The 24,698-nt window shown below is 29.0% G+C and overlaps 2 protein-coding genes across 2 annotated transcripts in view; both read left to right on the top strand.

Annotated features, from left to right (window-relative positions):
* Positions 1-10,016, top strand: part of LOC100206733 (mannose-1-phosphate guanyltransferase beta) — a 43,497-nt gene extending 33,481 nt beyond the window's left edge. The window contains exons 9-10 of the mRNA XM_065817776.1: positions 1,212-1,315; positions 9,803-10,016. Of these exons, the coding sequence (XP_065673848.1) occupies positions 1,212-1,315; positions 9,803-9,934 (236 nt within the window). The 3' untranslated portion in view covers positions 9,935-10,016. The remainder of the gene's footprint in view (positions 1-1,211; positions 1,316-9,802) is intronic.
* A 34-nt stretch (positions 10,017-10,050) lies between these two features.
* LOC100200076 (mediator of RNA polymerase II transcription subunit 20-like) lies at positions 10,051-21,016 on the top strand. The gene is made up of 5 exons (XM_065817777.1): positions 10,051-10,198; positions 13,444-13,589; positions 19,509-19,672; positions 20,456-20,545; positions 20,819-21,016. Exons 1-5 carry the CDS (start codon positions 10,185-10,187, stop codon positions 21,011-21,013), a joined length of 609 nt encoding a protein of 202 aa, XP_065673849.1. The 5' UTR covers positions 10,051-10,184; the 3' UTR covers positions 21,014-21,016.
* The last annotated feature ends 3,682 nt before the right edge of the window (positions 21,017-24,698 follow it).

The following is a 24,698-nucleotide window of genomic DNA, read 5'->3' as shown; positions in this document are numbered from 1 at the left end:
CCATGCAAAGGACTCCGTCAAGAACATGATGTTGACAACCAATGAATTATAGTTCTTCCAGTTTCTCTTTAGTAAAACTAATTGACAATACCATTTCCTTTTCCAGTTTTTACAATTGTAGTGTCCACTGCAATTTTCTTCATACACTTTCATAAACTGTATTCATTGAGAATAGCTGTTATACCTTTAACAACAGTATCTACTTTTCCGGCTTGTTGATCTAGTGACCAACCTTCTAAATGAAGACTGGTCATAGCTCCTTTATGGTAAACGTATTAGTCACCAGGAATATAAAGTGTTAGTGTTGAAGAATAAACAAAGAGAAGTTAAGTTACAAGCACTAGACCTACAAGACGGAAAAGCAGATACTGTTAAAAATCTCCCTTTGATGGATTTTCCCAGGAACAAATAGCGCAACAATTCGGATTTTGAATGCTATTCTGCTGTTATTTTCCAGTGATTTCTTCTAGTGGAACAGTTCTTCTTTTCTTCTTTTCTTAGCTCTTCTTTTCGACTAATAAAATTGTTCGGATTGTTTCTTTCAGTAGTAGAAGCATTTTTCTTATAGGACATCATGATTGAAAATAATATATTTCTGAAAGACAATAATAATAAATATAAGTGCTTTTGTACTTAGTATATTAGTGTATTGTATATAGTGCTATTTGACTGGTAAATAATGGCAAATACAGATTCACATATAATTATTAGCATTGCTCAATCAGGCAGCTTATATAGTGTAAATCTTGCTAGCTCTATCTATCTATAAACTTCTATCTATAAACTTCTTGAAGACAGAAATTTCTAGAAAGTTTCAGAGATTTCTAAAAACATCTAGAACAGTCCAGAAAATTCTAGAAAGTTTCATAAGATTCAATAAAATTCTTCAGAATTTTATTGAATAATGCTACTGCCTGTAAATACTACTTTTATACCATTTTAAAAATTTCGTGTTGTGGGTGACCTTTGAAAATTAATCAGAATAAAACCCATTTTCATTAGTTTTGAGCAAAATTTTATTATAAGTGTATATATATATATATATATATATATATATATATATATATATATATATATATATATATATATACACATACATATATATATATATATATATATATATATATATATATATATATATATATATATATATCTTTGACTTTGAGCTTGACTGTTGTTATCTTTATTAAATCTATTGTTTGCATCTTTAGGAGCATGTCTGTCAAAATGTGTTATAATGAAAGGGACTTTGATTAAATCTCACTCATGGATAAACAACTCAATTGTTGGTTGGAAATCCTCTGTAGGAAAATGGGTAAGGTTTTGATTTTTTGAATTTTTATTGAGACAATTTTGGCAGCAGTTACTTGTGTATCAAAGCATCAAGAAACTCTTAAAGACACTGAAAATGACCAGAAAAAATAAAATTTTTAAACTTTTGCATGGAAGCTTTTTCAAAACAAAATTAAGTTTTAATAATAATAATAGTTTATGCTGTTGAGATAAAGTGCCAGGCAATGCCAATGACAGCCGCTATATATTAATTAACAAATAATTTTGTTTCTAAATAAAAAAGCATTAATAATAAGCATTTTTTATTTTCCTCATGTTTGTTATTGCTTCTAAGTCGACCGATTGCAAGTTTGATTTGATGCTGTTAACTGTAATATTCTATCCATCAACAACCCTACTACTTAAAAAATACTTCCTTCTTATACAATTTTTGACCAATTCAGATTTCATTCGATGTTTTGCTTCTTTTATGTTAGATGCTGATGTGCAAATTCAAGTTGAAAAGATTCAGTTGGTTTAAGAACTAAAAGATTCAGTTGGTTTAAGAACTAAAAGGTTCAGTTGGTTTAAGAAAGTTTTTAAAACTAAAGAGTAGATGCACAGTTTTTAACAAGTGGGAAAGATTTTCCAATGTTTATTTTGTCAATGCTATGTATAAGTTTGTATAAATCAATCAAATCTCCTTTTTTTTCTTCTTTCAGTTAGAGTTGCAAAGCCTGAGTCAATCTTTATGTATGAGACTGCTAATTGATGAAGTAAGTTTAGTTGCTCTGATGAAATGAGTTTAGTTGCATCTTTCCATTTAAGGGTTGTTGAAAATATAATTCCAAGATCTTGTTGAAACTCAGAATTATGAAGTTGTAAACTTCGTAATTTTACATAAAGGCATACATCACCATCTCTTCGACAGTCACATCCATTTTCTTTATAAATGTTATACCTCTGAACATTTGGTTCAAAAGTGTCACTTTTGAACCAAGTCACTTTTTTACACTTTTTTAGACAAAGGCAAGGAGAGGCCAACTCCGATTTAAAATTCCCCCTGCTTTGGGGATCTTAGTTGAGTAAAGGCTAGAGATGGTGTCTTGATAAAAGTGCTCATCTTGGGCAGGCATTAAATGCATCCTGTTACTGTCTTGTAGAAGATCTCCTAGTCAAAGACTTCAGGGGTAAATAGGTTCTATCTGCTGACTAGCTTCGCACCCTTTCTTTAAAGATGTATTTATAATACGTTGTTTCCATTTAAGATGTTGAATACTGGATCTTCTTGACTTGTTGCATGGGTTTTGTTTGAGTCTCTGTTTTTATGACTAGGCAACTCATTCTAATATCTTCTAATGAGGGTACATTAGCTCTGATACTTAGTTTTATGGTTCTGAGGCCGGCTGGTAGTCAGGTTTCTCATATTCTGTTGTAGCTATGTAATTAGAAAGGCTAATTCCATCAACAGCTGTAAAGTATCAGAGTACTAACAATGCCATGTTGCACATGGATGGTGTCCCTATTCATACTTTTGATGTGCATTGTCGAGGCCACATTTGTAGCCTTTTGTTATGGCTTAGGATTTATTAATACTAATGAGGTAATTGCTTGGACTATTAAATAGTGTACTGTGTACTATCTGTGCTTTGAGTCAAATTCTTTAACAAATTTAAAAATGACTAAAGTATCAAACACTGTAAAACACAAAAAACCATCATCATCACTAAGTTCTCTAAATCTATCATTCACTAATATCTGTGGTCTTTGAAGTAACTTTTCTTCTGTTGAGTCTTATCACTTCCAAAGTTCATCTGACCTACCTTGCTCTTTGTGAGACTAATTTGAATTCAGCTGTCTCATCTTGAGATCTCAGTTTGAATCCACAGACTATTTTTAAATGTACTTTCGTTTAGCACCACTTTTCTCTATTGCCTTCCTTTTTGTTTTATATTGCTTTCCTTCATCTCAAGACTGCACTCTTTAATATTATTTCTGATCAAATTGATCAAAAGTCTTTTCTGATTATCCTTCAGCCAATATGGTTGGTGTTGGTGATTTTAATGCTCATCACATTGAATGGCTTAGTTCTATTGTCAGTGACTCTGCAGGTGTTAAGGCCCACAACTTTTGCCTTTCTCAACCTTTAACACAAATATCAATTTTCCAACTTCCTTTCCAGATAATCTGAATCAGTTACCCCAAATTATTTACCTTTCTCTACTTGATTTATATCTTGTGTCTGTTTATAGTCAGTGCTCACACTTTACCCTTTTTTACCCATTTATCCTTAGGTGCTTCTGATCACAGTTTGATCTCTCTAAAACTGTTATCTGATTCTTCTTTATCATCAGAATCCCCCTATTATTGTACCTCTTATAACTACCTTAAAGCTCGCTGGGGTTTTTTCTCTGATTTTCTTTGTAATGGCTTTTGGGTAGAAACTTTTAATCTTCCTGCTGACAAATGTGCTTCTTATGTAACTTCTTGGATTAAGGGCATGGAATCTTTCATTCCCTCTTGACGAATTTAAATAGAGCCTCACTCTTCTCTATGGTTTTCCTCTCATTGTGCTGCTGCAATTTCCAATTGTAACCATTACTTTCATATCTATTGCCAAAACAGTTTTACTCTAATTTGACTCTTGAATCTAATGGCCATACACTTCCTGCCAGTCATACAGATTAACCCATTGTTAAACATCCAAATCACTCTGGCTTCCAATGCTAAAGTTAATTCTCAATTAAACACTTCTACAGTTTGTGCTTCTGACAAGATTTCCATTATAGTTTAAAAAAAGTGTTCTCCAGAACTCTTCAAATTTTGCTAAATTTTTAAAAAATTTTTAAAATTTAAGTGGTTCCAATTTTTCAAAACTCTAGAAAACACTTTGACTATCCTATGATTAGTCATCACTCTGTTATTAGTTTCATTAAGGTTTTGAGATTATTAAATTATTTCTTTCTAACTGCAGTATTAAGGTTATTCTTGAAAGCCTACACTCTTCGTTATTTCAAGTAACTTTAAGGGTTTTATCTTTGCTCCTGTAACAGTCTTTGCACAGAAAGGCGTGCGATCGCACGTCATTATATGACCAGGCAAATTATATTTTTCCTTGATGATTTGGCCATGGCTCTTGACATATTTTCAAAATTTTAAAATGCGATACAAAAACTTACTTAAAAAAAAATTTTAAAGAAGAAAAAAATCTTAACAAAAGAGAAAATAAAAAAAATACTCAACTAAAACCAAAACACTATATATATATATATATATATATATATATATATATATATATATATATATATATATATATATATATATATATATATATATAACACATCGCTCAATAAGTCCGTAGGATGACATATAGATGGCAACACAAATACTGAATCCGTATTGTTTTTAGAAAGTACCAACCTTCAAACGATATCTGTCAAAGTTTCATGACAATCGGACCATTATTTACCAAGTTAGTGTGTGAACGATTGAATCAACTTTTGTGAATTGAAAAAAATGGAAAAATCAGAATTTCGTGTGCTCATTAAGCATTGCTTTTTGATGGGAAAAAACATGGTGCAGACCAAACAATGGCTTGATAAGTGTTATTCGGACTCCTCTCCATCGAGGCAAATGGTTGAAAAGTGGTTCACCGATGATGCTGAACGCTCCGGTCGCCCAAATTCGGCAGTTACTGAGGAAAACATCAAAAAAATCCATAAAATCGTCTTATCCGACCGCAAATTGAAATTGAAGGAGATTGCCGAGGCCATAAAGATATCAGAAGGCAGTGTGTTTACAATATTACACGAACATTTGGGTATGAGAAAGCTTTGTTCGAAATGGGTGCCGCGTTTGCTAACACCGGACCAAAAACAACAACGAATCGATGATTCTGAAGCATGTCTGGCACTATTTCACCGAGATAAAAAGGATTTTTTGCGTCGCTACGTCACAATGGATGAAACATGGATCCACCATTTCACTCCTGAGTCAAATCGACAGTTGGCTGAGTGGACACCAGCGGGTGAAAGCCGCCCAAAGCGCCCAAAGGCTCAAACTTCTGCTGGCAAGGTTATGGCCTCCATATTTTGGGATAGCCATGGTATATTGTTCATTGATTATCTTGAGAAAGGTAAAACGATCAACAGCGAATATTACATGTCATTATTGGAACGATTGAAGGCTGTAATTGACGAAAAGCAACCGCACATGAAGAAGAAAGAAATTCTCTTTCATCAAGACAATGCACCGTGTCACAAGTCAATGAAAACAATGGTAAAAATGAATGAATTACACTTCGAATTGTTGCCCCATCCACCATACTCGCCTGATTTGGCCCCCAGCGATTATTGGCTGTTCTCAGATCTCAAAAGGATGCTCCAGGGAAAGAGATTTGGATCGAATTAGGAGGTCATCGCCGAAACTGAAGCATATTTTGAAGGAAAAGATAAATCGTTCTACAAACATGGTATCAAAAAGTTAGAGAAGCGCTGGAATGACTGTATCGCCTTAAAAGGAGACTATGTTGATGAATAAAATCAAATTATGTCAAAATGTTGTTGTTTTATTAGCTATCCTACGGACTTATTGAGCGATGTGTTATATATATATATATATATATAATATATATATATATATATATATATATATATATATATATATATATATATATATATAGTTCTATAGTATGTTGCATTTGGGAAGCACGGAAGTAAAAAAATGATTTTTACGCCAACACATACGTCACTTTTAATTACTTTTGACTTTCGTCCAACATTTGCGTGTTGGACGAAAGTCAAAATCATTAATTTAATTACAAATTAATCGTTTTTTAAAAAAACCACAAAAACGCAAATTTAATTGACCAGAATGTTTTTAAAAACATTCTGAATGTTTTTAAAACATTCTGGTGAATTAAATTTTCGTTTTTGTGGTTTTTTTAAAAAACAATTAATTTGTAATTAAATTAATGGTTTATTTATTTTGAATAAATTAATTAAAATAAAACATTCTGAATGTTTTTAACAATATAAACAATGTTTTTATTTTTTTTGATAAAATGTTTTTATTTTTAATTTTTTTAATAAAATGTTTTTATTTTTATTTTTTTTACTGTAAATCATGAGCGGAGTGTTGCTACATCAACTATCTTACAGCCTGACTCCCAAAGGAGTGCTGCTATATCGACTGACAAATAGCCTGACTCGCAACGGAGTGCTGCAACATCAACTATCTTTTAGCCTGACCCTCAAGGGAGTGCTACTACATCGACTGAGGGTTTTGTTGGGGCAGGCAGTCTATCAATTATTAAAAAAAAAATTCCGATCTTGCATTTTAATTTTTATTTTTTGTCAACAAAATATGGAAAAAACTTTCTGTCAACATTTAAGAGTTCTATATATATATATATATATATATATATATATATATATATATATATATATATATACTAAATATATACTATATATATTTATATCTATCTATATAAATATATATATATATATATATCTATCTATATATATATATATATATATATATATATATATATATATATATATATATATATATATATATATATATATATATATATATATATATATATATATATATATATATATAAAACTCATCAAACTAAAATGCTTAGTCTATTTAATTTACGAATTAAAAAATTATTTCATTCTTTGTTTTAACATTTGTACTTTTTTTTTGTTTTTTGAATGTTTCAAAAGATAAACATTTGTCATAAAAAATACATAATTATATAAGTAAAAAAAACAGCAGTTTATTAATACTTATTATAAAAATTCATTAGAAATGTTTTGTTGCTTCATTAAAAAGCGTTTTGATAATATAAAAGCATTTAAGATCAAACTTATTTAATTGTAATGGCTTTCTAAAACATGTCTTTTTTTTTTTTCAACGAAATTTTAATTATCTTTTCAAATGTATTAACTTTAATTATTCTTATATTAAAATGTGTTAAAGAGACTTTCGGTATCGTAGAATGTCATCGTTTATAAAAACAGAACAATTTTTTAATAGCGTTTATTATAAAAAATGCACACTTAATTTATATATTATAAATAAAAATATATACAACTGTCAATTATACTTTAAAAAAAACCTTTATCTGTAAATTGTTACTTCATTTAAAAGCGCTTCAATTTAAAAGTATAAAAAACATTTAAAAAAGATTTAAAATTATGAAAAACATTTGTTAAAAGTTTTGACATAATTTATTTCACTTAAGGAATAATTCAGAATACTTTTCACTCAGCACGTTTTTAAAATGTTTTTTTGAAATAGCCACAGTCAAATAGTCAAAGTAAAGTATAATTTGCCTGGTCATATAAAGATGTGCGATCGCACGTCTTCCTGTAAAAGAATGTATTGTTTCTTATCTACAATATAGATCTTCATGAAAATTTTACACTTAAGGTGGCTATTTGCTGACAAATCAACTTTATATTCTTGTCTTGACAAAAAATCTTCACATTTTGATTGCTTATAACAAGCAGCTGATTTTTAATCTGATATCTCTTCTGTAACAGCCTAAGGATTGCAGTGGTTTATGGATTTAAATTCTGGACTTCAAATCCACAATTTTTGTTAGACAACAAAACTCATTAACTGCAAAAAAGTATTGCAATAATGTTGGCATTCCTATATTAATGAATAACAACCCTCTAACGCTCAGACAAAGTCTAAAAGCGCATTGTAAATGTAATTAGACCTGCTTTATCTGCCAAGCTTGAATCACTCTCCCATTGTTGTAAGGTTGCATTTCTTTCTATTTTCTACAAATACCATCATGGTCAATGATCAAACGAGCTATTATCTCTGATATACAATAAACCAAAATTCATTCTTGCTTGTTTCTTATTTAACAAGTTGCATCCTTTTACTGTATCCCCTTACTAAGTCTCTTCATGCTAAAAAAACTTTTATTATTCCAGTTTTTTTCCTTGCACATCAAAAAAAACCTAATAACTCTTAGCCATCTTCATGTTTTTCTTTTGTATACAACATACAACTTTTTAAGTCTTCCATTAACCATTTTCTAGTATTTTTACTTATTTTCTATTTTAAAGTAACTCATAACTAAATAGTGGTTGCTTGCAATCTTGTTGGAAGTAAATTAGAGTTTGAAAATATATAAATATATGCCAGTATTTAATAAATAGTAAATATAAACATAAAATTATAATACATAAAGTATTATAAATTTTTTTTAGCCCCAGCTATCAACCCCTGCTAAATCTTATAGTTTTGCTGGGACAGGGCCGGGTTTGAAAAAAGTCTCATTTTTAGCCAGGGCTGGGGCTGGGGCCCTGATCATTTACTATTGGAGGGAGCATTCAAGCTTGAAAAAGATCTCATTTCTGCTACAGCATGAGGTTCTCGGTGGCTGGTGAACTTTAACTCAGATAAAACTCAATTTTTTTCAGCTTACTGTTATCGTAACAATCTAGATCTTCTTATATTTATGAATGGTAACGTACTCGATGAGTCATCTACCCTTTGTTTTTTATCGTTTTATCTTTTTATCGTGCTTGCCACTTTCTTACTCGAATTCGTCTTTGTATGGAATACTGTTGCCATATTTGGAGCAGATTTTGGAATAGAGCCCTTTCTTTCTTAGACAAGGTGCAAAAACACATTGTAAACATAGTTGGACCTGCTCTTGCAACCAACCTTCAAGCATTGTCACATCTTCGTATTGTTGCATTTCTTTTTCTTTTCTGTAAATGCTATAATGGGCAATGCTCTAAACAGCTAGTGTCTCTTGTGCCATCTACTAAAATTCATACTTGTTTTACTCATCATTCAATTAAGTCTTATCCTTTTACTATGACTGTTCCTAAGTGCTCTAAAAATTCTTATTTTATCTAGTTTTTTTTCTCGAACATTTGGTTCAGATACTCCATAGACAATGATATTTTTCTTTTGTTTTTCTCTTTTATTTAACTTCTTTTGTTTAATGTTGATTGTTACATTAGCAACAGTTAACTGTTTAACGGGCTTATTCAAGTTTTTTACTACTATTTTTTATTATTTGAACATTTAACTCAGGTTTCAATTTTCTAATTTCAAACAAATTTTGTGTCTCATTTTGTTCTAAACTTTTCAATTGTTCAAAGATTGATGAGATGAATTGTGAGATTTTGCCACATCAATTATGTGACTATATTGCTGCATTTGAACTTTTACCTTGATCAAAAACTGGCCAGTTTTTTTGCAGTATAAAATCACCATTCATTCTTTGATTTTTCTAATTTTGTTAAGAGGGTTACCGCTCTAAATAAACTAGTAGATTACCTCCTGGGCATGAATTTTTTTATTATTATATTCATATGATTCTTATTTCTCAGGGACTTTTAAACACAAGTTCTATGAGAAGATTAAATGTTTTTTTTTTAAATTGTAAAAATTATAAAATTTTTAAATTTAAATAATTATAACTTTCTTAAGTACATAAAGTAATTTTGATAAACATTTTATTAATGTGATATTTTTTAATTTTTAGGTTCGTATGGAAGGTGTATGTGTATTAGGTGAAGATGTTCATATTCAAGATGAGATTTATTTAAATGGGGCGAAAGTTCTCCCTCATAAATCATTAGCCGCTAGTATTCCTGAGCCAAATATTGTTATGTAGAAAGAATAATTTTTAAGATATTTATTTAGGCGTTGTTCATAATTTTTGTACAGATTTTGATAATGAAGTTTTGTTATGAAAATGTTGTTGTTATTTATTAAACTTTTAAAATACTGCAAGCTTTTTTCTTTGTTGTTTGATTATATTTTGTTGTTTGATTATATTTTGTATTATAGATGTTGTTCTTTTAGCTCATTCTATATTTTCATTCAATTAATTTTTATTCATGCTTTTCTAAAATACAAAGAAAATGGGAGTGACTTGGTGAGTATTTTTTTTGTTAATCATTTTCTTTAGAAAATAATTTTCTTTAAATTGCTTTATTTACTAAATTTTGTGTTTATATCTTTGAAGGCCTTTTGTAATATTTGTAGTTGCAACATTAGACAAAAAAAATGTTGAATAAACCAATTGTTTAATCTTGAGAATTTAAAATTTTATGCGCAATAGAAACAATAAATTTAAAATCAATTCAAAGTAGAATGGAATTTAACAAAACAAAAGTTTGCATAAATTATACAAAGAAAAAGTGCAATTTTAAAATAAAATTGCATTTTTTCTTTGTATAATTTATGAGAAAAATTTAAAAAAGGTATTTTTGATTCAATATATTAAACAATGATAAAAGTTTATAAATGCAAGCGTAATGATATAACTTTGTAAATGGTTATAATATATATGTGAAATGTAAAAAAACCAATCAAACTATTTTTGTATAGCTACCAATAAAAGCAAACTCAATTTTATATGTGGAAAATTTATTTGAGTCAGAAGAATAGATTGTTACTTTTACTGATACCAAGTTATGTAAGATAAGTAAGTATATTAATTATCAGTATATTATTATATATATATATATATATATATATATATATATATATATATATATATATATATATATATATATATATATACACACACAGTGGTTTTCATAAATTTAGACACACTCATTTTTTTTTACATATATGTAAGAAAATACTTAAAATAAAAATAAAATAAAAGTGCTGCCGCTATGTTTGATATATAATTAAATAGAGGAAGTGAAACTCTATTATAGAGTACCTTAATTTTTTTACAGGATGTTTATTACTTATTCTAATTAACACAAAAACGTTTATTGATAAGCTTGATTTTATTTTATTCATAAATTTAGATTAGCACAATCAAAAAAGTCTTATATCTTGTTAATTGATAGTTAATTAGTAGTTTTTCCCATATTTCTCATTAATAGGCCTAAATTAATTGATTTTGTCAAAAAACCTTATATAAATATGTCTTACCTGGAATTAGTTAATCATTATTTAATAAATAAACAAAAGTTAAGTTTTGTACTAAAAAGACGCGAAAAATGGGCAAAAGATGTATCACTCAATGTGAAGATGGCAAATTATTGCTCACATCGAAGAAGAAACCAAAAGTAATAGAGAAATCGCCAGGTTAATTGGAGTTTCTGAGAAATGCGTTCGGACAACGAAGCAAAACTTTTTTCACACTGGTGGTGCCAGCTAGAAAATGAGGCCAGGTAGACCCTTGTCAACCACCAGAAAAGACGATAGTGCCCTTTTTAGAGCTGTCAGTGCTAATCCAAGAATTAGTTACAAAAAATTGACCACAGAATTCAAAGCAAAGAATACAAAGCAAAATACATCTATTTCTCAAAGCACAGTCTGCCGAATACTTATCAAATACAAGATTGGAGTCTACTCTACTTTGAAGAAACATCTCCTGCGTCCATATGATAAACAAAGGAGACTAAAATGGTGTTGTGAAAGACAATAGAACAATGGAAAAAAATGTGGAGTGATGAGAGTAAATTTGAGCTTATCAATCACAAATCTAACATAACAGTCAAAAGAATGGCTCACGAAAAGTATTACGCCAGATACATTAGACTGACTGTACAAAGTGGAAGAGGCTCGATTGGAATCTGGTCATGCTTCAATTACAAAGGTGTTGGTATGTACCAAACATACACAGAATCAACTCCAGAATATACGTAGAAGTACTGGAAAACAATCTAATTCCATCAATTGACCTGCTAATGCGAAATGATAAACCATTGAAACTTCAATAAGATGGCGCTACTGCACATACTGCATACTATACAAAGGAGTGGTTCAACGATAATGATGTCAAGACAATACCGTGGCCTCCATAATCACCTGATTTGAACCCGATTGAAAACATTTGGGCTTGGATTGACCGTGAATTGGCAAAGATTCAAATTTCCACACTTGGTTAGCTGAAGGACGTCCTTAAGGAGACCTGGTATAGGGTCCCAGAAACAATGTACAAAAATCTTGTTGAGTCTATGCCTAGAAGAGTTCTTAGTTGTATTAAAGCAAAAGGCGGATACACAAAATATTGATTGCTTCATAAATTGTGCCTCCTAATATATCGTGCGTCTAAATTTATAAATAATTTTTTTTTGTCTTTTTTTTTAAATACCATGTAGTTGCACCTAATTATTACTTAGTATTTGTATTTTTTTTGTAAATTTTTTTTAAATTTTGTATTCTGTATCTATTTATCTAATAAATTAAAAAAAAAACTAAACATAAATCTTTTTTCGTTATTGTTTTATCATTAAAAAACTAAAAGTTTCTATTCTCAAATATGAGTGCGTCTAAATTTATGAAAACCACTATATATATATATATATATATAAATATATATATATATATATATATATATATATATATATATATATATATATATATATATATATGCGGTAGTGGTGTAGTGGTAAAGCGCTCGCTTCATAGGGGAGAGGTTCCGAGTTTGATCCCCACCACGTCCCTGGTAGTACAGCGCTCAACTTGTTTCTCCGCGCAGCGGCCTTGTTCCCTAAGGTTTGTGTTTGGGAGTTATAGAGTTGAGAAAGGGTTAAAACCACTATTAAGTAGCCTCCTCATCTGTAGTGGCCTTCTTGGCCTTGAGGAGGTGAATAACAAAAAAATATATATATACACATATATATAAAAGTTAAATTACTGAAAGTTACTCATAGTAGTTGTAACAAGTTATTATAAAGCTTAAGATTTTTTGAAGTATTATCAACTCTCATTTTTCAAAAGTCTATTAAATATCCAATCAAGTTGAAGTATAATTTCAACTTGATTGGATACTCCAATCAATTTAGTTGAAATAAATAATCAAGTTAGTTGAAATGAATAAATTTATCAACTAAATCTTATTTTTCAAAAATCTCTTTTTATCTTCCATAGAAGTCTCTTGACTACTTTTTATCTGCCATGGCCTTGAGCAAAGATTATTCAAATTTTTAAACTAAGTTCTACAACTCCTGTTAATTGAAATTGATTGGACTATATAGTCCAATCAATTTTAATCAACAGGAGTTGATAGCATATAAAATACATAAAAAATATTTACAAATAAATGAGACAATGCATCTTTTTAAGAAATTTTTTTAAAGGAGTTTTATTTAGTAATATACTAAAATAAAATGTGATAAAAAGTGGTTTAATTAAAAAGTCATTTATTTCTAGTGTTTTTCCAGTTCCAGTAGTAGAAGGTTGTACTTCCAATCAGGTTATTGATTCACTAAAGGCAAGGTTAGGATTGTTGGGAGCAGATAAAGCTGGCAGCTGGTTTGTAGAGTGTGAGGCATTCCATTCAGTAAAACAAAATCAAGGTGTTTTTTAAAATCTTATAATTAAGTTTTTGTAGTCACTTTTTATAGTTATAAATTCCCAATCATATTGTGTATATTATGAAAAATATATTTTGATTTCTCATTAGTTAAAAGCCATTTTTTTATTTGTTTAATACAAATTCACTTCTAGCGAGACTGTGTAATGACCTATTTAAATTAGAAAACTGAGGAAAAAGAAGAATGGTTATAGAGCAAAAGATACCATACACAATTTATGTTTTAAAGTACCAAGTTTAATTCCAAAAATGTATATACATGTATATATATATATATATATATACATACATACATACATACATACATACATACATACATACATACATACATACATACATACATACATATATATATATATATATATATATATATATATATATATATATATATATATATATATATATATTAACAAAGAAAAAACGGCAATCATCAATCATTACATGTAAATGTAATTTTTAGCGTGTTTTCTTGATTTTGTATGTATGTATATGTGTATATATATATATTTATATATATATATATATATTTATATATATATATATATATATATATATATATATATATATATATATATATATATATATATATATATAACATAAGCACCCTTGTTACTGACTCCCTGATTTTAACTCTGTAAAGATGTTGCTGGTATAGTTATAAATAGTTATAAAAAGGTGCTACTGTCACGTAAATAATGTTGCATTATAGGTCAACTGATGAATCCTAGATGTTTACCCGAAAAATAGTTTATAAAGAAATTTTTTAATAAAAGTTTTTAACTTAGAATTTCTTTATTTCAAGCAATTTTTTTCAGATTTTAAATAGTTACTTTGAATTGTTTGTTACTTAATATAAACAATTATTAAGTACAGCTAATATATTATTATTTATTATTATTATTAATAAGTTAATAAGTTACAGGGACAATATATATTTCTTTCGCTTCCCCGGCTTCACTTCACTTCTTAAAATAAATAAAATTTGCATTTTTAAATGGTTGCTAAAAATGGGGCCTACAGGTGCCTTTGAAGTTACTAATATGTGTGTGTGTATATATATATATATATATATATATATATATATATATATGCGGTAGCGGTAGAGAGCTTGCTTCATAAGCGAGAGGTTCCAAGTTCGATCCCATCCACGACTCTGATAGTACCACTCTCAACTCGTTTCTCTGGGCAGCAGCCTCGTTCGTCAAGATTCTTGTTTTGGAGTTATTGAGTTGAGAGAGGGTTATACCACAAATAAGTTACCTCCTTGTCTGTAGTGGCCTTCTTGGCCTTGAGGAGGTGAAATATATATATATATACATGTTATTATACATAAACATTAGTAAGATAAAAAACTATTACTGGTGATAAACTTTAAAATCAAAAAACAATTAGTTGTGGGCTAGATGCTCTAAGGAGTGCCTCTTACCCCAGACACTTTTAAAACAGTTATAAAAACTAAGTTCTTAAAAATAAAAGTTATTATTATTTGTTACTTTAAAAAAATGACTAAAAAACATAAATGTTCAAATAATATATACAAACCTATGATTCACAGTAGAAGCATAAGTTTGAATTATTGGACACAATGAATACCACTTTTCGTGTGGTCCAGCCACACAAAAAGTGGTACCAAGACGTATATTTAATTCATTGTGTCCAATCATCCAATGGTGGCACATTGTATGCACAAAAACATATATTGCATTAAGTTGTATCAGTAATACATTCAGAGGCAGAAACCATATTTTTTCTTTCTTGTCTTTGATTTCTTACTTTCGCTAAGTTTTTATTCTTTCTGTTTTTCAGGTTTCACCTTTTTTGTCCTCAAATTTGTTGGTTTCATTTTTAGCTTGATCACTTTATTGAGTGCAGCTTTTTTTTTTTTTCGCATTATGACTGCTTGTTGCTTTTCTTTCACATTGCTCTTCTAGTTGCTTCTTGAAAGGTGAAGAAGTAAGATTCTCAGGGGACTCTACCTTTCTTTTTCGCTGTCTTAATACAGCAATTTTGGGATGCCGGGAAATCTTTTCCAAAATTTCAGGGGCAGAATTAAAGCCAAGATGCTCATCAATAACTTGCAATGATGATGTTTTCTCAAGCGGTAGAACTATATCATTTAATTGTGGTGTTTCTTTTGTAACAATACCCTTCAGTTTTGAAACAGCATTTGTTGTGCTCAAAACAACTGGTGACTGTATTGGTGCAACAAGGGGTAAATCAGTCAAAGCAAGTGGTTGCTGACAGATTTCCTAAGGCTCAGCTTCATTAGTAAGCAAATCTGCATCAAAGGCTTCATTATTAAAAATAAGCTCATTTATTGGGTATAAACAAGAGCATCTAAACCCATTGATCACTAATCAAATTGATTGCTTTTACAAAGTTATAGGCAGTTGCAAAAATACCCACCATGTCAAAAAGTGAAATACTACACCCCTGATTGGATAACATCCAACTGCTTGCTGCTGTATTGTAGCTAACTTTTAATGATTTAAAAAATTTATGATCTAAAGGTTGCATCTTGTGTGTGCAATGAGGTGGAAATGTTATGAGATGGACACTATTGTCTCTACAAAAGTTAATGGCCTTAAGTGTTTTATGACTATAATGACCATCAAGTACAATTAATTGCTTATTAGTTTTATGCATGAGTCACAGCCACAAAATTGAATTGGCTTCGGCTTATTGAAGCTAACAGCTCTGCTTACACTGGTGGCTTGTTGTGTTTGAATAGAAAGTTGTGCATTGCGAGACATGAATCCTCCCAGCCAATTCACTCTGGCCATTTTTGACTTGTTATTGAAAGGATTATCAATGCCCATTTCCATTGCAAAATCATATGCTAAGCGACGCGCATCTATTGTTGTAATGCTCTCTCCATAATCTGAACTTGTGTAACAATTAATTCAAATTCTTTACTATAAACAGATTCCATCCAGAGACAGACTACCAACTACCTTTACTTTTCTGTCACAATGACGTTGCAAACTTTTTTGCTCGGGTATTAAAATTTTTTTACTTTATATTATTGTTGGATAAATTCTGTGTAAAACAACTAATTTTTTACCTTAATCACATAATTATTGACTGTCTAATAAAGATTTGGAATTATAAGCAATTTACTAGGAAAATCCTATAAAAAGTTATACATCGGATGAAACCTAAACTTATAGCAGTATTAAAAACATTTTTTGTTCCATGATACTATTTTAACTTTATCAATAGTATAATAGAGGCATAAAACATTGCTATTCTCTGATAGGCTTACAAAGCACAAAGACTTCTTGCCCCACGGGTCATCTTGCCACACCCTACACACATATATATATATATAAATTTTCTCTATTTTGTATTAATCATTATTTACCAAGAAATAATTATTACAATTATTATGCATATATTATATATATTGTATTATCGCTAAAGTTCATGATAACAACCGTTAAGCATAATTTCTATTACAGAATAAAGTTTCTGGAAAACTTATAAAATATTAAAATCCTAAAAAAGTTTAAAAATTGTAAATAAGTTAGAAAAATTTGTGTTAAAAAAGATTATTATATACAGTGGTGGAAAAAATAAAAAATACACTAAACATTTAGAAAAATGCGTTTTGAACCAAATTGAAAGGCTTATTGTGAAACAATGACAAGCCACAAAAACAAATATTTAAGAAAAATGACTTTTAAGTTTTATTTAAATCTATAAAATCAGTGCTTACCTATTTTTCTCTCAAATTTATACATCATAAAAATAGTAATGGATATTATATATTGGACAAAAAATAAATAAAAATTATGTATACTATTTATGATTATAAAAATGGTAATAACTCATTTTTAAAAAAAGTGTGGCTTGTCATTGTTTCACTAAGCCCTTCAATTGATGTTAACTGATATTAATTTTTATGTTTTTATAATATATATAAGAACTTTATTGTTAAAAATTATATATTTTTTTTAAATTATGAATTTTTTTTCTATTTTTCTCATGTTACAAACAATTTTGTTTAAAGTAGCCGGAAATTTACTGGAAAAAATAATAAATACAGAAATGGTTATTGTGAATGTATATTTGAAAAAATCAAGAAAATTCAATGTTTATATTTAACAAAATATTATATTTAACAAAAGTAATTAAAAACAGTTAAGAAGAAAAACAAACTTTAATTTTTTTTTCAAAAGGTTTATCAATCACTTCATACAATATTTAAAAAAAAATTGCCTAATATTTTGTTGCATGTCCTTTATTTTTTTAACTTTGATTAGTCTTTTGGGCATGCTGTAGACCAATTTATGGCATGTTGATAGTGGAATAGCATAACATGATATTTTCACAGCCTCCCACAGATCCCTTTTGTTCCAAAGCTTTTGTTTTGCTACCTTATCCTTTACAATTTTCCATAAATTTTTTATTGGATTTAAATCTGGCGATTGTGCTGGCAAGTACAATTGTCTTATACCATTATTTTGGAACCATCTCTTTGTGATAGAAGCTGAATGTTTTGGATCGTTATCTTGTTGAAATATCCAGAGCAGCCGCATGTTATTCTCAGCATAAGAAAGCATTATTTCTTTAATTATATTAATACAAATATTAGCTGTCATAGTGTTTGTTATTAAATAGATAGGACTGAGAAAGAGTCGACACCAATTTCCGGACACGACTGACACAATGTATTAACAATAACGGACGTCATTTGCGTGATATCATCTTTAAAACTGGCAAATTGTAAAATTTACTTGTTCTTCATTATGCTATTACAAAATTCATTTGTATATTTCAATAATTTTGTTATAATATATGTTTCAAGTAAGCAAGTTTCTCTTCCCCACCCTGTATCACCATATCGTATTTTTAAATGTTGAAAATGCTTACAGATTAAGAGTAAGAGGCAATACCTTCAACTTCAGCAATGTTTTTTTACTCTAATCGTAATTAATTAACTGAAATGATGTTAATATAATATGCTAGTAAACTATAAATAATTAACTGAACATACATAGAAAATTTATTGAACATACTATGTTTCAAAATATAAAGTACAATATTATTCAGTAGTGTTGGAAGGTCATCAGTTTAAGGTGGAGTGACTAAAACAGCCAGGGTTGGAGATTTGAAGGGGAAAGGTGAGGGGAGTGAGTGAACAAAAAATTATTCATTTCTCCATTTATTATTTTTTCCAGTAAATTTCCGGCTACTGTAAGCAATATTTTTAGTAACATAAGAAAAATTGAAAAAAAACTTCATAATTTTTTTAAAAATATAATTTTTAACAATAAAGTTTATAAAAACATAAAAATTAATATCAGTTAACAGCAATTATTGTAAATGTTGTAAAATTGCAGCCAACCATTATCACATCGTCGTAATGTTGCTTCTCTTTCTCTTTTCTACAGATACTATAATGGGCACTGCTCTAAAAAGCTAGCATCTCTTGTGCCATCTACTAAAATTCATTCTCATGTTACTCGTCATTCAAATAAGTCTCATCCTTTTTCTGTGACTGTTCCTAAGTGCTCCAAAAACTCTTATTCGTCTAGTTTTTTTCCTTGAACATTAGTTCTTTGGAATTCGCTTCCTTCATCTTGCTTTCCTGATTCAAATAATTTCCAATCCTTTAAGTTGTCTGTCAATTGTTATCTTGCTCTACAATCTTCATCTTTTCTCTTACAGTTACTTCCAACTCTAATTAATGGTTGCTTGCGTTGGAAGCAAAGATGTTTAAAAATAAAAAAATAAAATGCATTTTTCGAAATGTTTAGATTGTATTTCTTATTTTTTCCACCACTGCATATGATACATTAAAAATTATTTATGTATCATTTATATAAATATTCATATTATTTATCATAAATATATAATTGTAGTTGAATTCTAATTTAAAATTAAATTTTTGTTCCAGAAAATGTTGCAAAAATGTTTTACCTAATGCATTCATCAGAGTGTCCTTCTCTTTCTTTTTCTCTTCTTGAAAATGATACATGTGTGGTGGCAGAAAACTCAATCAATTCAATTATTTCTAAGCTGTCTGACTTTTATTTACCAAGAAAAGGTAGCAAAACTGAGGTAAAAATGATTTTTTATTTTTTTATTTTTTTAAGCACCTTCACTTTCAATAAGGCTGCAAGCTACCACTATTAGAGTTGGAATTTACTGGAAGAGAAAAGACGAAGTTTATGAAGTAAGATTAACAGACGACTTAAAAGATTGCAAATTATATAAATCAGGAAAACAAGATGAAGGGTGCGAATTCCAAAGAACTGTTGTTCGAGGAAAAAAACTAGATGAAATAGAAATTTTCGTTCTTTCAATGATGCCTTCTCTTCTAGATAAGGTCCAAAAATCGCATTGTAAACGTAGTTAGGCCTGATTTTCTGCCAAACTTGAGTCTCTCTTCTATCGTCGTAAAGTTGAATCTCTTTCTCTTTTCCATAAATACTATAAATATCATGGTTGCTGCTCAAAGGAGCTATCATCTCTAGTTCCATCAACCAAAACTCATTCTCGCTTGACTCGTCATTCAGCGAATTCTGATTCTTTTACCCTATCACAACTTTTTAAATAAATTTATAAATTAAAGTTACAGTTTTAACTTATTTTAACTAAAGTTAATACAAACTAAAGTTACAGTTTTGATATCACAACTTTTTAAATGCATTAAATTTATGTGTTTTTAAAAATAGTGCAATGACCTAGTGCTCTTTACCTTTACCACCTAGTAACTTTCCCTTGGCAGTGCCTACAGCTTGTCAAGATAATGCATAATGATTTTTTCAAATTGTTTGGTTTTTAAATAAAACCTAGTGGGCTTCAATAGTTTTATAATTATTTCTAAAAATAAATGTTTAGGCTAAAGGATCTCGTTTCACACTTGGTGATTTTATTATTAAAATTGGAACTATTACCCAAGCTTCAAGTTTTAAAGGAGTTGTTGCTGAGGTTAAATATATTTGTGTTGTTAATAATTAATAGCTTTATCTAATTATTGCTTCCAAAATATGAGCGAATATTTTAAAAATAAGTTATAATTATATTCTAGCAGAGAAACATATTTCTAAATGTTTTATTTTTGAATGTTTTCAATTTATTTATTTTTATTAAGATGTTATAATTTAATTATATATGAATTATAATTGATAAATAAATATATCTGTTAAAAATATTGAGAAATATTTTTAATAAACATTTTTTAAAGAATTTGTTTTCTTTTAGATACATTATGCACCTTGTAGCGACCCGTTGCAATGCTGGTGTATCCTTGATGAATTTGTTCGTGACATTTTAGCGGTAAATGTAACACTACCAAGTTCTCCTAAAACACTAGTAGACAAAAAATCAAACTTATTTTCGGCAGCTGATACAATCGTTCAATATCTAGAAATAATTAAAAACACAAAACGAGTTTAAAAAGTAATTTTCTGCTTTGTTGTTTTATCCGAACCAAACCGAAAAAAAAACCAAATCATAAAAGTAATATAAAAAACCACAAGCTATTGTGGTTTTTTATATTAGAATTGTTGGACTGCGCTTTTTTGACAATCTAAGCCCACTGGTATTTTTTTGGCACCGCGGACTTGATTAAGGCCTCACATTTTACGGAGCCTCCGATGACTGATCATTTCAACAATTAAAAGTTACAAATTTGTACATTTAGTCAATTACTTTTTTTCTGGTACAACAGTTTATAAATTTTTAGATACAACGTAAATACGTAAAAACAACATCAAAAAAAATTTATGCTTTAAAGTAGTTTCATATTTGTGCTAATAAGTACATATAGTAATTTTTTTTACTTGTTTAATAAACAGAAGAGTTGATATACGACAAATGGTTTCACATTTTAACAACCTTAAAATTTAAAATCACATTAGAATCGTATTCTGCATTTTACCTAAGACAGTTGTGTCGTTTATGTTTTGGTTAAGATTTGATTCCTAGCAATGTTTATGTAGTTCACAAACATTTGAGAAGAATCCAGAAAAAATATATAAAACTGCCTTTGCATTACCAAAACAATTGTTTTTGTTTTTTAATAACGTTAAGGACAATAAATTTGATTTAAGTTGCACCAAATGCTATTAGAGGTAATTAGCTGGGTGAACATAGGAAATTTTTGTTTTGTTTTTCGAAACAGAATTCATTGTATTGAAGAAATTTTGTAGTGATTTGAGGCTGTCAATATTACTAAGCATTTATTACTGAGCACTTCCGTTAATGATGCCTACGTTATAATTCATAAAAACCATTTAAGATATGAAATTGTAAAAACTAAAACATGATGCTCTTTATACACTAGTCGCTTAATGAATATGGTATAAAATGAAGACAAACCTTTAGCATGCATTGCTAGATATATACAGTGGTGGCCAAAAGTATGGAAATTTTTCAAAAATACTTTTTATTTATTTATAAAAAATGCAACACTTACTACATATTATGCATATGTTTATTGAAGTCGTAATACAACTTTTTAATAAAATAAAACTTTTTTTTTTTTATTAACATATACAAAAAAAAATTAAATTTTTAAATTAGGCCTGGTCATATGTATGGAAACTTATGACCATTTTAAATGTTCCCTTGCAAACAATAATCTACCCATCTTATTTTTCTTAGAAATTAACGGTTTTTTGACAGCCACTCTTCCAAATAAGCCCGCATCATTTAACCTTCTACGAACTGTCCTGTCAGATAATAAAACTCCATGCTGTTCCAAGATTTCTTCTTTTATATCCTTTGATGACTTTCTAGGATCTTTTGTAGAAGTATTTTTTATAACTTTATCCGATCTTTTTGTTGTTTTTCTTGGTCTTCCAGGTTTCATTTTCACTTCCACAGTTCCCCTTTCTTTAATATCAATTGGTTTATTACCGTTTTTAAAACACTCAACTATTTTATTTTTAATATCACTAGAATAATATTTTCGCGGTGCCATAGTGATTAATATAAAAGTAAACTATGATGAACTAACAAAGATTTCAATTCTAACACGTTTTAATTCTAAATGATAAGATTTGTTTATGTTTAGTGACAAGTTTGAACAAGTTTCCATACTTTTGTCCAATCGAAATTAAGAAATATTTGTATGTAATAAAATGTCTTAGAAAAGACAAGTTCAAACTTGTAGTATATATAAAGTAGACTATTGCAAGTACACTCGGGTTAAATAATTTTGGTTTTATTTAATACAAATTTAAAAAAATGTAATTTAAAAAAAGTTTCCTTACTTTTGGCCACCGCTGTGCATATATATATATATATATATATATATATATATATATATATATATATATATATATATATATATATAAATGGAGCGTTACACGATAAAACAACGTGTCTTCATTATTGAACAATATTTCATAAATAATGAAAGCTTGGCAGCCGCAGTTCGAAAATTTCATACAAAATATGGTCGGAATAGAGTTTTAACTTCGTCAACTGTTATTAAATTCAGGTAGACTGGATCCGTTGGAGACGCTAAACACACTGGTCGTCCAAAAACAAGCTGTTCAAATGTCAATATCGAAGCAGTGCATGCGAGTGTCGGTGACAATCCAGGAACCTCAATTCAGTGTCGTGGAAAAGAATTGCAAATTTCAAGAAGCTCTCTACAGCGTATACTCACTCAATATCTGTTTCTCAATGGTTATAAAATTCAATTAACACAACAACTGAAGCCTAATGACCATGCACAGCGAAGAGAGTTCGTTAAGAGAAGTTAAGTTTCAGCAAAGAACTCTCTTCGCTGAAAATTTTTTATTTTTGCTCGGATTATTGAACATCAACAAATGGGTGCTGATTTTTCGAGTAAAATCATCCTAAGCGATGAAGCACATTTTCACTTTTATGGCTTTGTTAATCGCCAAAATTGCCGCTTTTGGGGTTCCGAGAACCCACATGTGATTGTCGAAAAACAAATGCATCCACAATGTGTTACTGTTTAGGCTGGAGGCATAATTGAATTATACTTTGTTGAAAATGTGGAGACTGGTCGAGCAGTGACTGTTACTGGTGCTTGATATGGCGACACGATAACACAGTTCTTTCTGCCGAAATTAGATGGTATTGATGTGGCCAATATGTGGTTTCAACAATGCCATACAGTCAGTGAAACAATTCAATTATTGCATGAGACATTTCCAGGTTGTGTACTTTCTCGTTTTGGTGATCAAAATTGGCCCCCTAGATCGTGTGACTTAACACCATTACACTTCTTTTTATGGGTTATTTGAAATCACAGGTCTATGTCAACAAGCCCACAACCATCCTTGCATTAAAGGAGGAGATTCAACGCTGCATCAATGAAATTCAGCCACATTTATACAAAATGGTCATGGAAATCTTCGACAAAAGAGTCCGTATGTGCATGCAAGTGGAGGCCATATGCCCAATGTGTTGTTCCATAAATAACCCTATCCTATGTACTTAATGATTCAATAAAAAAAATAACAATCAAAAAACTAAAAACTGTGTTTCCTATTTAATTCAAATCTTGCGTTAATTTTGCAACACCCTTTATAATTTTGTGAAAATTAAAATTGTGCGAACTTCAGTGAACCTTTCTTTTTTGCTAATAATAATTTTTGAGGTTATAGAGTTAATTTAGCTAACTAGTTAGCTATCTAAACTAACTAGTTATATATATATATATATGTATATATATATATATATATATATATATATATATATATATATATATATATATATATATATATATATATATATATATATATATATTAGTAAAAGCACTTATCTAATTTTCTTCGACAATCAAAATTAGATGTTTTTACTAATTAATTACTATTCTGTTCTTTAAGAACAACGAGCACTCTATTTGTACAATACACTAGGGCAAATCCACGCTTAAATGAGTTATTTCGACAAAATAAAAAAATAAATTCAAACAAAAGCCATATAATCATTGGCTTGCCATATGTTTAAAAGTTTTTAGTTTTGATTAATAATGTTATTCGTGTTATTTTTTTATTTTTAAATTCAAATTAAAGTTATGCGTAACTTTCTATATAAATGGCAGCTAAACTACATTTTGATAAAAGCGTGGAATTATTCCCGTAAGTAACGATAACTA

The sequence above is a fragment of the Hydra vulgaris genome, chromosome 14 (assembly GCF_038396675.1).
Source record: "Hydra vulgaris chromosome 14, alternate assembly HydraT2T_AEP".
NCBI classification, from domain to species: Eukaryota; Metazoa; Cnidaria; class Hydrozoa; order Anthoathecata; family Hydridae; genus Hydra; species Hydra vulgaris.
The sequence above is the reverse complement of the archived record's forward strand: the minus strand, read 5'-3'. Positions and strand labels throughout refer to the sequence as shown.

Coding starts and splice junctions, on each gene's coding strand:
- LOC100200076 (XM_065817777.1), top strand. Junction 13,590..19,508: donor TTCAGTAAAACAAAATCAAG/GTGTTTTTTAAA, acceptor TTTTTGTTCCAG/AAAATGTTGCAAAAATGTTT. Junction 20,546..20,818: donor TTAAAGGAGTTGTTGCTGAG/GTTAAATATATT, acceptor GTTTTCTTTTAG/ATACATTATGCACCTTGTAG.